Source organism: Terrapene carolina, unplaced genomic scaffold, assembly GCF_002925995.2.
Source record: "Terrapene carolina triunguis isolate 2854851 unplaced genomic scaffold, T_m_triunguis-2.0 Scaffold210, whole genome shotgun sequence".
Classification (NCBI taxonomy): Eukaryota; Metazoa; Chordata; order Testudines; family Emydidae; genus Terrapene; species Terrapene triunguis.
This window is the reverse complement of record NW_020664561.1, coordinates 12,388,857-12,403,160: the sequence shown is the minus strand read 5'-3', so window position 1 is coordinate 12,403,160 and position 14,304 is coordinate 12,388,857. Positions and strand designations below refer to the sequence as shown.

The 14,304-nt window shown below is 47.5% G+C and overlaps 1 protein-coding gene across 1 annotated transcript in view; it reads right to left on the bottom strand.

Moving 5' to 3' along the window:
• The window catches only part of LOC112105858 (centrosome-associated protein 350-like), a 160,742-nt gene that overhangs the window by 69,992 nt on the left and 76,446 nt on the right, over positions 1 to 14,304 (bottom strand). Inside the window, exons 14-15 of the mRNA XM_026655416.1 lie at positions 5,409 to 5,572; positions 3,961 to 4,150 (exon numbers count right to left, since the gene is read on the bottom strand). Of these exons, the coding sequence (XP_026511201.1) occupies positions 3,961 to 4,150; positions 5,409 to 5,572 (354 nt within the window). The remainder of the gene's footprint in view (positions 1 to 3,960; positions 4,151 to 5,408; positions 5,573 to 14,304) is intronic.

The following is a 14,304-nucleotide window of genomic DNA, read 5'->3' as shown; positions in this document are numbered from 1 at the left end:
ATTGGCCAGGGTTTTCTTTACAGTTGTTTGGTATAGAAATGAAGATTAAAAGGGACAGTGTTAATTTGAAAATCACTTCTGTTTTGCACCTGCTATTACTACAGATAACACCTAAGACTATCATAATTAAGCAGTCTAGAGAAAAAAAAGTCTCTAATTTTTCCACGTTTATTTGGTAAATTTGGCAGCATAGCGTGGAGTCTGTTTCAATGTTTTGTTCATCAGTTGCTCTTCCAGTCTAATATACCGGTACGTCACCACCACTGATGCAATGTTCTGACAGGGGTGAGGGAGAAGAACTCACACACACACTTTCACACCCCTGCACAAAGGTTTTTACCCATAGTAGCTGCAACAAAACTGAAACTAAATCTGAAAAGTCAACAGGTAGGCATATAACCAGAAAGAAAAAATAGGAGAAAGAGAGGTAAGCCTGAGCACATTTGATGTTGCACTTGGGTGCACCCTAAAGGCTGTTCTTAACATCAACAGTGAGGTAGAAAAATTAAGGCTGTCAAACGATTAAAAAAATTAATTGCGATTAATCGCACAAATAAAAAAATTAATCGCACTGTTAAACAATAATAGAATATCATTCATTTAAATATTTTTGGATGTTTTCTACATTTTCAAATATATTTATTTCAATTACAACACAGAATACAAAGTGTACAGTGCTCACTTCATATTTATTTTTGTTTACAAATATTTGCACTGTAAAAAAACAAGAAATAGTATTTTTCAATTCACCTCATACAAGTACTGTAATGCAATCTCTTTATCATGGAAGTTGAACTTACAAATGTAGAATTATATAAAAAAACTGCACTCAAAAATAAAACAATGTAAAACTTTAGAGTCTACAAGTCCACTCTGTCCTACTTCTTGTTCAGCCAATCAGACAAACAAGTCTATTTACACTGTCAGGAGGTAATGCTGCCCGCTTCTTGTTTACAATGTCACCTGAAAGAGAGAATAGATGTTTGCATGGCACTGTTGTAGCCGGCGTGGCAAGATATTTATGTGCCAGATGTGCTAAAGCTTCGTATGTCCCTTCATGTTTCAACCACCATTCCAGAGGACATGCGTCTATGCTGATGACGGGTTCCACTCAATAACGGTCCGCACTACTTTGGATTGACGCATGTTCACTTTCATCATCATGAGTCAGATGCCACCAGCAGAAGGTTGATTTTCTTTTCGGGTGGTTCAGGTTCTGTAGTTTCCGCATCGGAGTGTTGTTCTTTTAAGACGTCTGAAAGCATGCTCTACACGTCATCCCTCTCATATTTTGGAAGGCACTTCAGATTCTTAAACCTTGGGTCAAGTGCTGTAGCTATCTTTAGAAATTTCACATTGATAACTTCTTTGCGCTTTTGTCAAATTTGCAGTGAAAGTGTTGTTAAAACGAACAACGTGCTGGGTCATCCAATACTGCTATAACATGAAATATACGGCAGAATGTGCGTAAAACAGAGCAGGAAACATACAGTTCAGTCAAAAATTGAATTAACACTTTTTTTTTTAAAACGGGCATCATAAGCATAGAAGCATGTCCTCTGGAATGGTGGCCGAAGCATGAAGGGACATATGAATGTTTAGCATATTTGGCACATAAATACCTTGCAATGCCGGCTACAAAAGTGCCATGCAAATGCCTGTTCTCACTTACAGGTGACACTGTAAATAAGAAGAGGGCAGCATTATCTCCCGTAAATGTAAACAAACTTGTTTGTCTTAGCGATTGGTTGAACAAGAAATAGGACTAAGTAGACTTGTGGACGCTAAAGTTTTACACTGTTTTGTTTTAGAGTACAGTTATGTAACAACAACAACAACAACAACAACAAAAATCTACATTTGTAAGTTGCACTTTCATGATAAAGAGATTGCACTATGGTACTTGTATGAGGTGAATTGAAAATTGAGGAGTCACCTACGTGTTATAACCTAACGTGGAGGGTTTGTCAGTTGCCTAGCATGCTTTACTCAGTGTTCTTGCTCATCAACACACTATCGATATAATTTGCTCGCAAGACACACACGGCAACTGCCAAAGCTGGGCGTTACAGTATCGACGGCTTCGACCTGTTGTGCCATGTGGCACACCCAAAGCACGGCCAAGCCACATACATTCAAGCCGATATCGCAGATGCCACTCAGCTATTATCTACTGAATTCTGTGACACCATCCAGGTTGGCGGTATCTGGCTAGCAAATGTTTACAAGCCTCCAAGCATCAGCTGGAACCAACAGGTTCTACCAAGTGTGCCACACCCAGCTGTCTATGTTGGAGACTTCAACAGCCATCACACAGACTGGGGGTATAAGGAGGTTGACACTGACGGTGAACAACTTGCAGCCTGAGCATCTCGAAATGATCTCACCCTTATCCATGATGCTAAGCTGCAAGGCACGTTCCATTCTTCTAGATGGGTGTCACGGAGAGTGGGGGGACACCAGGCCCTGCACCCCCGGCTTCCTGCGATCCACCATGACTCTCAGCCAGCCAGTAAAGCAGAAGGTTTATTTAGACGACAGGAATACAGTCCAAGACAGGTCTTGCAGGTGTAGACTACAGGACCCCCTCAGTTAGGTCCATCTTGGCGTCCCCGGGCACCCTAGCCCCCCTGGGAGGTCAGAGCCCCGTCTGCCTCCCAGCCATGGTCACTAGCCAGCTCCCGAAACTCTGCCTTCAGCGACCCCTCCCACAGCCTTTGTTCAGTTTCCCGGGCAAAGGTGTTGCCTGGCCTCTAACCCCTTCCTGGATTCTCATGTTACATTTTCAGGTATTCTCCGTCGGTCAGTCTCCCATCCCCCAATGCAGACTATCCTAGCCACACTCCCCTGTCAGCATTCAAAGCCCACAGTAAGAACAGTCCCAGTTCGTCACAATGGGATCATGACTATTCTCCTGACTTGTGCTGGGTCAGTTCAGTTCATGGCCATCCTCAGCCAGCAACATACCAAGTCTTGAATAACTTTCCACACAGCCAACAGAGATTGTTGCTGATCCATATAGGGCTACAGCTCCCAGTTGTCAAGAGTTCCAAAAAGAAGCAGTGGAACTTCCAAAAGGCTGACTGGGGAAGATATAGGGAAGCACTGGAGAAGAGTGTGGTGACAATACCAGCCCGGCATATCTTGGTAAATGAGACCGACCATCGCTTCTGTGGTGCTATCTATAAAGCAGCCTGCAGAGCCATCCCACGTGGTTGCTGCCTGGTCTACATCCCGTTTTGACGATGAGAGCGCTGCCTTGCTTGAGCAGTATGAGGCATCTGGTGACCCAGAAGTCGCTGATCATCTGATCGAATCATTGGACACTGCTCGCCGAGCCAGATGGGAGGAGATGACCGAGAGAATGAGCTTTATCCACTCCAGCTGCAAGTGTTGGAGTCTGCTCCAATGCCTTGGAGTAGCACAGCAGCCACTTGCACTCTGCCAACCCTCTGTGACACCCAACCAGGATACCTACTTAAAGTGGCCAGATCACCTTTGGAGAAACAGGTGCGAAGACAAGTGAGGAACGAATGGCGTAGGTTTAAACGTGTACACCAGATCAGAAGCTGCCCAGAACCATTCACTGTAACAGACACTGGGTAGCATCAAGTGTGGAACAGCTGCGGGCTATGACAACATATTTCCAGAATTCCTGAAAAACCTTGGCCCTTGGCATCTTTCAAACTATGTTTATGCCAAGTACAGGTGTCTCACTAGTAAACGTTGTGAATTACTACTGCTAACTTATCCAGATAGATGGTAGAATTTTCAGGAGCCAGGCTATAATTTAAAACTTTTATACCAAGTTATTCAATATAGTGCTGAAACAGCAGATCAAGCTGCAAATCCTTTCTCCACCTCTACACTATGGTTGCACTTGTACTACACACTACATATTAAAACTCAACACCAAGTTCTAGTAATATGTGCAAGATGTCTTATAAAGGTCCACTTTACCTCATCAAAGAATGTCCAGACAACTCTTCCAAAGTGCTATCAGTATCTGCATTCTGCTCAGGGTCTCTATTAGAAACTCTGCTATTAGGCAAGGACTTCTTTGCTTGCTGGGACCCACGGTCTGACTCAGATACTATTTTGTCGTCTTCCACAGGAAAGTGGTGTGAACTTCCATTGAAAGATTCTATCCCTGCAAAGTATAATACCGGCAAAGTTAAATCCAAAGTTCAGCAGTTATTAGCTACAAAGAAACAATTGAGTGAACGTTTCCCTCACTTAAAAAGGGCCTTGTCTAGCCTAAAGTGCTCTTAAATAAATATGGCACCTTTTTACTCAAGACTAGCTCCTGTTCTGAATCACATCTACTTAAATTTAGTAATAGAGTGCCTGTTGCACTGCAGAGCCAATCCAGCCATGAATGTATAATAGCCAATTCTGTTCTGCCTCACACATTCTTCATCAAAATAGTTAGCTAAACCCCAACTGCACACACAATTACAGGCAACTTAAACTGAAAATATCAGTTTTTGTGGTGGTGGTGGTGGTGGTTAGAAAAATTCCTATCTTGACTTGCACACTGAGGAATTCTGATACAGAAGCCACAGAGAAAATATGGAACCTCCAACGATACAATTTCTTTTCTGACTGTAACCACATTTTAAAATTTAGTATTCTCATCTTACTGTCCATTATTTGTTTTTTTAAAAGCATAAAACTAATTTCCCATTTGTCAAATCATATTTTGCTCCGTTTCTAATGTAACAGAAACTACTGTAAGAGGCTTGATATTTATTTATGCATAAGCTACAGATGTTTCATAGCCTAATGATGGACTATATATTGTATAGGGTGGCCATTATTTTAATTTCACAGCAGCTGAATGGATTTTTTAAAATTAATTTTAGAATTTGAGGATAATCCCTAGGTTATATAAAAAAAATAAAGCTAGGTAATTTTTAGACAGTTTGCTTAATATAGCACATTTTATCACGATACTATTAAGTTTCTCAACTGTTTGTTTTTAGAAGTTACTATATGACAAGGCCAAAAAAAGGATCACCCCAAACTGTACAGTGAGGTTTCTGGTAGAAATAGCGTTAACAACTCGGTTTCAATATTCACCAAATTTGTAACAGACTGAGTTACAAATGAGCATCTTACATGGTCAAAGCATGAGAAAGTAACTGCTGAAAACAGACATTTGCTTTCTCTTTAGAATAGTAATGTAATGGAAGCAGACATTTTCATACAGGGTTAAGAGTAAACAAGGCTTCCTACTATACTGGTACTAGATTACAGATGCTGTACCATCAACCCCTGGATAAGTGAAAATGCTTAATCAATCACACTAAATAATCCCAGAAAAAATCCTTTAAAAATGTGAGCATACGAAAATAACCAGCTGACAAAAGTGATAAAAGTGAGTCTACACTCGGCACTGTACTTACTTTCCTTTTTCCCTCTCCTTTTAGAAGATCCAGATGAGCGAGAAGATGCTGCAGACCAGGGTCCAGGTGAATGCTGGGAGGTTAGCTCTATAGATCGGTGTTCATGGGGAGACTTCCTGCTGGGAAGCTCTTCTTGAATGCTGGAATTGCTGCTGCCACTGATACTGCCATAGAACAAAAAACACTAGCAGAAGATTCCCAACTCCTCTCTTCCATGCCACAAGAAATCTACATGACTTTCTTGAGGAGACAGATGACTAAAATCAGGGCCAATTTTATATTGCCGCATTACAAATCCATCTTGAGAAACAAGATGACTTTTGCTATTAGATATTGGTAGCAAGTTGCTAGGACACTCAGAACTTAGGGTATGACTATACTACCTGCCGGATCGGCGGGCAGTGTTTGATGTATCGGGGATCGATTCATCGCGTCTCATCTGGACGTGATAAATCGATCCGCGAATCGACACCCATACTCCACCTTGGCAGGAGGAGTAAGCGGAGTCAACGAGGGAGCCGCGGCAGTCAACTTGCCGCCGTGAGGACGGCCAGGTAAGTCGAACTAAGATACTTCGACTTCAGCTACGCGACTAGCGTAGCTGAAGTTGCGTATCTTAGTTTGAACCACCCCGCTAGTGTATCCCAGGCCTTAGACCTGATTCTGTGTACACTGAAATTCAGCCGATGTAAAATTACAAAAGACGGATATTTGCATAATTTCAGATACAAGTTTTTATGGGCATTCAATTACAGATTTGGATACACATATGTATTACCCTTAAGTTGATGGAAATCTAAATTACACATGGACGTCTGATATTATTGATAAACTTGTAGAACTATAGACTTTTTCAATAGGGTCATGCATTTATGAAAAAAATTAAAGGGATAGTCTTATGTGAAAGGTGGTAAGTTGTATTAGAAGCTAAATTGTAATATTTGTTTTCTTCGGTAAGAGAACATTTTTACAGCTAGCCATATAATGAAAATGAAAAATGTGCTCAGTCCTCCACTTATTCAGGCCTAGACAAAAACTGTAGACAAACATGTTGCTGCCCTCCTTCCCCACAAAGTTGTTAGGGTTGTCGCTTCTCACCTGTCTCCAAACCCCTCAAATCTGAGCTATAAAGATGGAAAATTCGATGTCGCTGAATTTTGAAAAAAAATTTGAAAAAAATTCAGCAAGAAATTTGAATAAAACGGTTACTTACCTTTCTGTAACTGTTGTTCTTCGAGATGTGTTGCTCCTATCTATTCCAGTTAGGTGTGTGCGCGCGCCACGTGCACGGATGTCGGAAACTTTTACCCTAGCAGCTATCCGCCGGGCCGGCTGGGGAGCCCCCTGGAGTGGCACCAAAATGGCGATCTATATAAGCCCCTGCCAGCCCGACCCCCCTTCAGTTCCTTCTTGCCGGTTACTCCGACAGAGGGGAAGGTGGGGGGAATGGAATAGATATGAGCAACACATCTCGAAGAACAACAGTTACAGAAAGGTAAGTAACCGTTTTTTCTTCTTCGAGTAATTGCTCATATCAATTCCAGTTAGGTGACTCCCAAGCCTTACCTCGGAGGTGGGGTCGGAGTCAAGGAACTGCAGATTGAAGGATCGCTCTGCCAAAGGCTGCATCATCCCGAGAGTGCTGGATGATGGCATAGTGGGATGTGATGGTATGAACCGAGGCCCACGTGGCAGCTCTGCAGATTTCCTGGAGAGGAATGTGTGCCAGAAAGGCAGCTGACGACGCCTGAGCTCTTGTGGAGTGAGCCGTAACAGCAGGCGGAGGGACATTTGCCAGGTTATAGCAAGCACGAATACACCCGGTAATCCACGAAGATATTCGCTGAGAGGAGACCGGGGTGCCTTTCATCCATTCCGCAATGGCGATGAACAACTGAGTTGTTTTACGAAAGGGCTTTGTCCGGACTATATAGAAGGCGAGTGCCCTTCTAACGTCGAGAGAATGGAGGCGTTGTTCACGTAGGTCAGCATGCGGTTTTGGGTAGAAAACCAGTAGGAAGATATCCTGGCTCACGTAGAAGCGGGACACCACTTTTGGTAGAAAAGCCGGATGAGGTCTTAGTTGGACTTTATCTTTATGAAAGATGGTATAGGGCGGCTCACACATGAGAGCCCGTAGTTCGGAGGGATAGAGAAGAAAGCAGGTGGCCAGCGGCTCGAAAGGAGGGCCCATAAGACAGGAGAGGACCAAGATAAAGGTCCCATGCAGGTAAGGGTGGCTTCGTTGGAGGATGGATTTTCTCCAGGCCTTTGAGGAAACGCCGCACGACCGGGTGTGCAAACACCGAGCGCCCCGCTGCGCCTGGGTGAAATGCAGAAATGGCCGCAAGGTGGACCTTAAGGGATCCAAAGGCTAGGTGCTGGTCCTTTAAGGACATCAGGTAGTCCAAGATGCACGGAATGGAAGCCTGGGGCGGGGGCACCTGCCACTGAGCGCACCAGCTGGAAAACCTCTTCCACTTAGCCTTGTAGGTAAGCCTAGTCGACGGCTTGCGACTTTCCAGAAGCACCCACATTACCGAATCCGAACTGGCGCGTTCAGCCTGGTTCAGCCACGGATCCTCCAGGCCATGAGGTGGAGCGACTGAAGGTCCGGGTGTAGGAGACGACCGTGGGTCTGGGAGATGAGGTCGGGGTCGAGAGGAAGGCGTAGAGGGGCCTGAATTGACAGGTCCAGCAGGGTTGGGTACCAACACTGACGCGGCCAGGCAGGGGCTACCACTATGACATCTGCCTTATCCCGGCAGATCTTGAGGAGCACCTTGTGAACCAGCGGGAATGGTGGGAAGGCATACAGCAACTAGCCCAACCACGTGATCTGAAAGGCGTCCGCTAACGAGCAAGGGCTGACACTCCGGAAGGAGCAGAAAACTGGACACTTTCTGTTGGTCCGCAAAGCAAACAAGTTGATTCGGGGAAATCCCCAGGTGCGGAAAATGGAATGATATCCGGGCGTATGGACCATTCGTGAGTCAGAAAACGCCTGCTCAAAGTATTCGCCAGAACGTTTTGGACACCCGGCAGGTACAAGGCCTGAAGGTTGACGGAGTGGGCTAAGCAGAAGTCCCACAGAAAGAGGGCTTCTTGGCAGAGCCGCGATGACCGAGCTCCGCCTTGCTTGTTCAGGTAGAATATGGCCGTGGTGTTGTCCGTTAGGACTGCTATGCAGTGGCCCCGCAAGTGGGGAAGAAAGGCTTGGCACGCAAGGCGGATCGCCCTGAGTTCTCTGATGTTGATGTGCAGCGACAGCTCGCTCTCATGCCATAAGCCCTGCATTGTCAGGCTGCCGAGGTGGGCTCCCCATTCCAGGGCAGATGCATCTGTAACCAGAGTCAAAGTGAGTTGGGGTGGATGGAACGGGACCCTGGCACCCACCATCTGAGGGTCCAGCCACCACTGCAGGGAGTCGAGTGTGCACTTTGGGACCGTGAGGACCATTTCTAGGCTGTCGTGTCCCGGTCGATAGGCAGACGCCAACCACGTCTGAAGCGGCCTGAGCCTTAGCCTGGCACGTTGCACCACGTATGTACAGGATGCCATGTGACCCAGCAGCCTGAGGCACTGCCTTGCTGTGGTGGTGGGAAACTTGCAGAGGCTGGTAATTATGCTTGCTATAGCCAGGCGCCGTGCTTCCGGAAGGAAAGCCCTCGCTTGGTTTGCATCCAGGACTGCTCCTATAAACTCTATAGTTTGAGTAGGGGCGAGGACGGACTTGCTGAGGTTTACCATGATACCCAAGCGAGTGAACGTGTCCATGAGTAGGGGTACCTGCGACTGGACGTGATGGTGAGACCGGCCCCGTATAAGCCAGTCGTCTAGGTACGGGAAGACGTGTACGTGGTGTCAGCAAAGGAAGGCAGCCACGACCGCCATGCACTTGGTAAAGACGCGGGGGGCTGTGCACAAGCCAAACAGGAGGGCTGTGAACTGATAGTGCGTCTTGTCCACCACAAAACGGAGGAAACATCTGTGAGGCGGAGTAATCGATATGTGAAAGTATGCGTCTTTCATATCGAGGGCGGCATACCAGTCTCCCGGATCCAGTGAAGGGATGATAGTGACTAAGGAGACCAAATGGAACTTCAGGTTGACGATGTACTTTTTGAGCTTCCTGAGGTCCAGAATAGGTCTTAGGCCTCCCTTTGCCTTGGGGACAAGGAAGTAGCAGGAGTAAAAACCCTTGCCGCTGAGCTCCCGAGGAACTTCCTCCACTGCCCCTAGGGCAAGGAGGGATTGAATCTCCTGGATGAGGAGTTGCTCGTGAGAAGGGACCCTGAAGAGGGACAGGGAAGGGGGGGTGGGAGGGCGGGATGGAATGGAAATGGATAGAATATCCCATCTGCACCATGTGGAGGACCCAACGGTCCGAGGTAATATGGGACCAGGCATGGTAGAAACGGGATAGACGGTTCAGAAAGGGATAACTGTCTCGGGTAAGAACTGGTAATCCGTCCTCTGGCGCACCTTCAAAATGGGCGCTTAGGGCCCGCGGGTGGCTTAGACTGTCCTTGACCTTGTCCAGAGGAGGGGCGAGACAGTCTACATCGAAAGTATCTACCTCTGCGACGAGACGGGTCCTGCCTCGGTCTAGGAGAGAAAGGACGTTGCTGGGTGGTCTGTGGCCTAAAGGGCTTCCTCTGGTTAGCCGGGGTATGCATACCTAGGGACTTAATGGTGTTTCTCGTGTCCTTTAAGGTATGCAGGCGGGAGTCAGTTTGATCCGCAAACAAGCCCTGGGTATCGAAAAGGAGGTCCTGGATGGTATGCTGGACCTCGGGCAGGAGGCCAGAGGACTGAAGCCAGGCATTCCGCCGCATAGCGATTCCTGACGCCAGAGTGCGCACAGCTGCGTCCGCAGCATCGAGGGAACCCTGGAGGGAGGTCCTAGCAACCAGTTTACCTTCCTCAGCAATGGCCCCCAGTTCTGTACGAGCCTCTGCTGGGAGAAGATCTTGGAATTTGAGGACCTCAGACCAAGAGTTAAAATTGTACCTACTGAGGATCGCCAGCTGGTTAGCAATCCACAGCGAGAGACCCCCAATAGAATAAACCTTTCTCCCAAAAAGGTCCAGCCGTTTTGAGTCTTTTGATTTGGGAGCAGGCCCTTGCTGGCCCTGTCTCTCCCTGGCATTTACCGTGTCTACCACAAGCAAACATGGGGCAGGGTGGGTAAAAAGGTACACCTCTACCCCAATATAACGCTGTCCTCAGGAGCCAAAAAATCTTACTACATTATAGGTGAAACTGTGTTATATCGAACTTGCTTTGATCCATCAGAGTGTGCAGTCCGGCCCCCCCCGGAGCGCTGCTTTACCGCGTTATATCCGAATTCGTGTTATATCGGGTCGCGTTATATCGGGGTAGAGGTGTATTCATAACCCTGGTGGGGACAAAGTACTTTCTTTCTACCCCCTTAGCTGTGGGGGGAATGGAGGCTGGGATTTGCCAGAGAGTCTTTGCATTGTTTTGGATGGTTTTATTCATGGGAAGGGCCACCCTGGAGGGCCCTTCCGGGCCTAGAATGTCCACCATGGGATCCTCATCCTCCACAACCTCCTCAATTTGGAGGTTCATATTGAAGGCCACACGCCTCAGCAATTCTTGGAGGACCCTAAAGTCCATCGGGGGTGGCCCAGACGTGGACGTGCCAGCCACAGCCTCATCAGGGGAGGACGAGGACGACTCCACTGGGAGGGCCGGTGCGGATGTAGCATCCTGGTCGGACATGGGTGGCTCCTCCTGGGGAGCTGGGGTAGCCTCTATCGCAGGTGCTGGCTCCACAGTTTGGTCTGGGTCAGGAGGAGGACAGCTGAGAGTTGCCTCAGGAGGCATGGCGCTCGAGCGAGACGGCGGCCGGGCAACTGGGGGAGCGCCCTGGGCTTGATGGTATGCCCAGGGTGTCCAAAACTGCCACTGGGACTGCCAGTGGGACGCTGGTGGAACTTGGCCGAGGCTCCCTGGGCCAGAATGAGGGATGTCCGAGACCCCTGAGGCTCTCTCCGAACTGCCAGAAGGGGATCAGGACTGCGACGGCCAAGGAGGGGCGGTGCGGGAGTGGACTAAAGCAGGCACCGAGTCTCTTGGAAGGCGCAGGTCGTGCCGGGATCAGCGCCGTGAGGCTGATCGCGACCGGTGCCATGTTGGCGAACGGTGCCGCGCTGGTGAGCGGTGCCGCACTGGTGAGCGGTGCAGTGACGGGGAGCGGTGTTGGACCGCGGACCGGTGCCGTGGCGATCGTTGACGCGGGGATTGGGAACCCGTACCTCTTCGGTCCGAGCGGTGCCACGAGGTCACCAGTCGTGACCTGGACCTCGAGCGGGACCATGTTCGCGCAGTTGAAAGCGACCTTGAGCGGGAATGGCTCTGAGGTTCGAGACCACGGGATCAGCGCCGCGAGTCAGACCGAGACCTGGGGCTGTGCTGGGACTCAAAACGGCGCCGGGACTCTGAGCAGGAATGAGATGCTGGTCTGAGGGCTGACAGCCCGAACATCGCCGGTTTGCCCTTGGATGGCACAGGGACCCGTGCTGGGACCGGAGTCACCAGAGCAGTCATCTCGATGAGACCTCTCGCCGCCTCTAAGGTGTCCGGCGTGGACGGTAGAATGATCTCTTCTACTTGCACCGTCCCGTGTGGAGGGGTGGCCTGAAGAGATCTAGGCATGGTGGCCTGCTTAGAGGTCTGGCCAGGGTCTTGCTCTGTCGGGACCTTGGTAACTGTCTTAATCCTAACAGGGGGTCCTCCCACGGCTTGCTTCTTGGCAGCAACAAGGGAATGGGAACGGTGCCGAGGTGGACGTTTTTGGGGCCTGGGAGATCGCCGGTCCCGAGATGAGCGCGGGATCTTCTGCGGTGCCGAAGATGGTACCGCTGGAGGGACGCTCCGTACCGACGCACTCGGGCCCGCGTCTTGAGAGGGCCGCAGGGCCGACTCCATGAGGAGTTGCCTAAGACGAAACTCCCTCTCTTTACGCGTCCGGGGTTTGAACGCTTTACAAATCCTGCACTTGTCCGCTTGATGGCCCTCCCCCAGACACCTGAGACAGGAATCGTGGGGGTCGCCCGTAGGCATGGGCCTGTTGCAAGACTTGCAAGGCTTGAAGCCCTGAGACGGCATGCCCCAGGGCCCCGCAGGGCAGTCGTTGACGAGACTGCCCTCAACAGCTAAACTACACTTAATACTATAGAAAAACAATTAAAACTTACTAACTACTAACTATTTACAATGAAGATAAGAGAACGCTAGGGATAAGTGGAACACTTGATAAGACAAGAGATCACTCTTCCAACAACCGTCACAGGCGGTAAGAAGGAACCAAAGGAGGGTCGGGCCAGCAGGGGCTTATACAGATCGCCATTTCGGCACCACTCCAGGGGGCTCCCCAGCCAGCCCGATGGGTAGCTGCTAGGGTAAAAGTTTCCGACATCCGTGCACGCGGCGCACGCACACAACTAACTGGAATTGATATGAGCAATCACTCGAAGAAGAACCAACCATTTTCACAATAAATTGGAAGATCTGGAATGTCATGGTCTTGAAATTCCAAGCAGCTACAGAAAAGGTTTCAAAATTCTATCAGAATTTTAAAAAAATATATTTCTGTTACTAAACCTTACTGGAACCTTGAAAAAATTCTAGACATTTACAACAACTACTACAAAAAGACAAAAGAACGAGGAGTACTTGTGGCACCTTAGAGACTAACAAATTTATTTGAGTATAAGCTTTCGTGGGCTAAAACCCACTTCATCGGATGCATGCAGTGGAAAATACAGTAGGAAGATATATATACACAGAGGACATGAAAAAATGGGTGTTGCCATACTAACTATAATGAGAGTAATCAAGTAAGGTGGGCTATTATCAGCAGGAGAAAAAAAACTTTTGTAGTGATAATCAGGATGGCATTTTTCTATGTCCTCTGTGTATATATATCTTCCTACTGTATTTTCCACTGCATGCATCCGATGAAGTGGGGTTTAGCCCACGAAAGCTTATGCTCAAATAAATTTGTTAGTCTCTAAGTGCCACCAGTACTCCTCGTTCTTTTTGCTGATACAGACTAACATGGTTACCACTCTGAAACCTACAAAAAGACCGTAATAAATTATAAGTTGGCAATTATATAGGGCTTAATATCTTCAAAATGTTTTGAACATTAAGCCTCATAACAGCTATGAAAGCTTAGGAACTATTATTCTCACATTCTACAGATGGGGCAACAGACCCAGAAGAGTTAAGTGACTTGCCCAAGCCCACATAAGAAGTCAGGGCAGAACCAGGATTAGGTTTCAGGAGTACTCAATTCTCTGTCCTACACTGCTTGCTCCGAGGCCATGTGGCTTGACATATTAGCTGTGTAGGCCACAGATACAGCAGAACCTCAGAGTTATGAACCCCAGAGATATGAACTGACCGGTCAACCACACACCTCATTTGGCACCAGAAGTACGCAATCAGGCAGCAGCAGAGACCAAATAAATAAATACATAAATAAATAAAGCAAATACAGTACAGTACTGTGTTAAATGTAAACTACTAAAAATAAAGGGAATTAAAAAATAAAAATAAAAAAGATTTGACAAGGTAAGGAAACCGTTTCCTTAAATTAAGATGGTAAAAACTGCCATTTTTCTTCTGCATAGTAAAGTTTCAAAGCTGTATTAAGTCAATGTTTAGTTACAAACTTTTGAAAGAACCATAATGTTTTGTTCAGAGTTATGAATGTTTCAGAGTTATGAACAACCTCCATTCCTGAGATGTTCCTAACTCTGAGGTTCTACTGTAAATAGTTTGCCAAATCCTACTGTAAGGAATCGCCTTTTTCACTAATGGGATAAAATAGTGTAACAGTACCCTTTTGGGGGCTATCCAC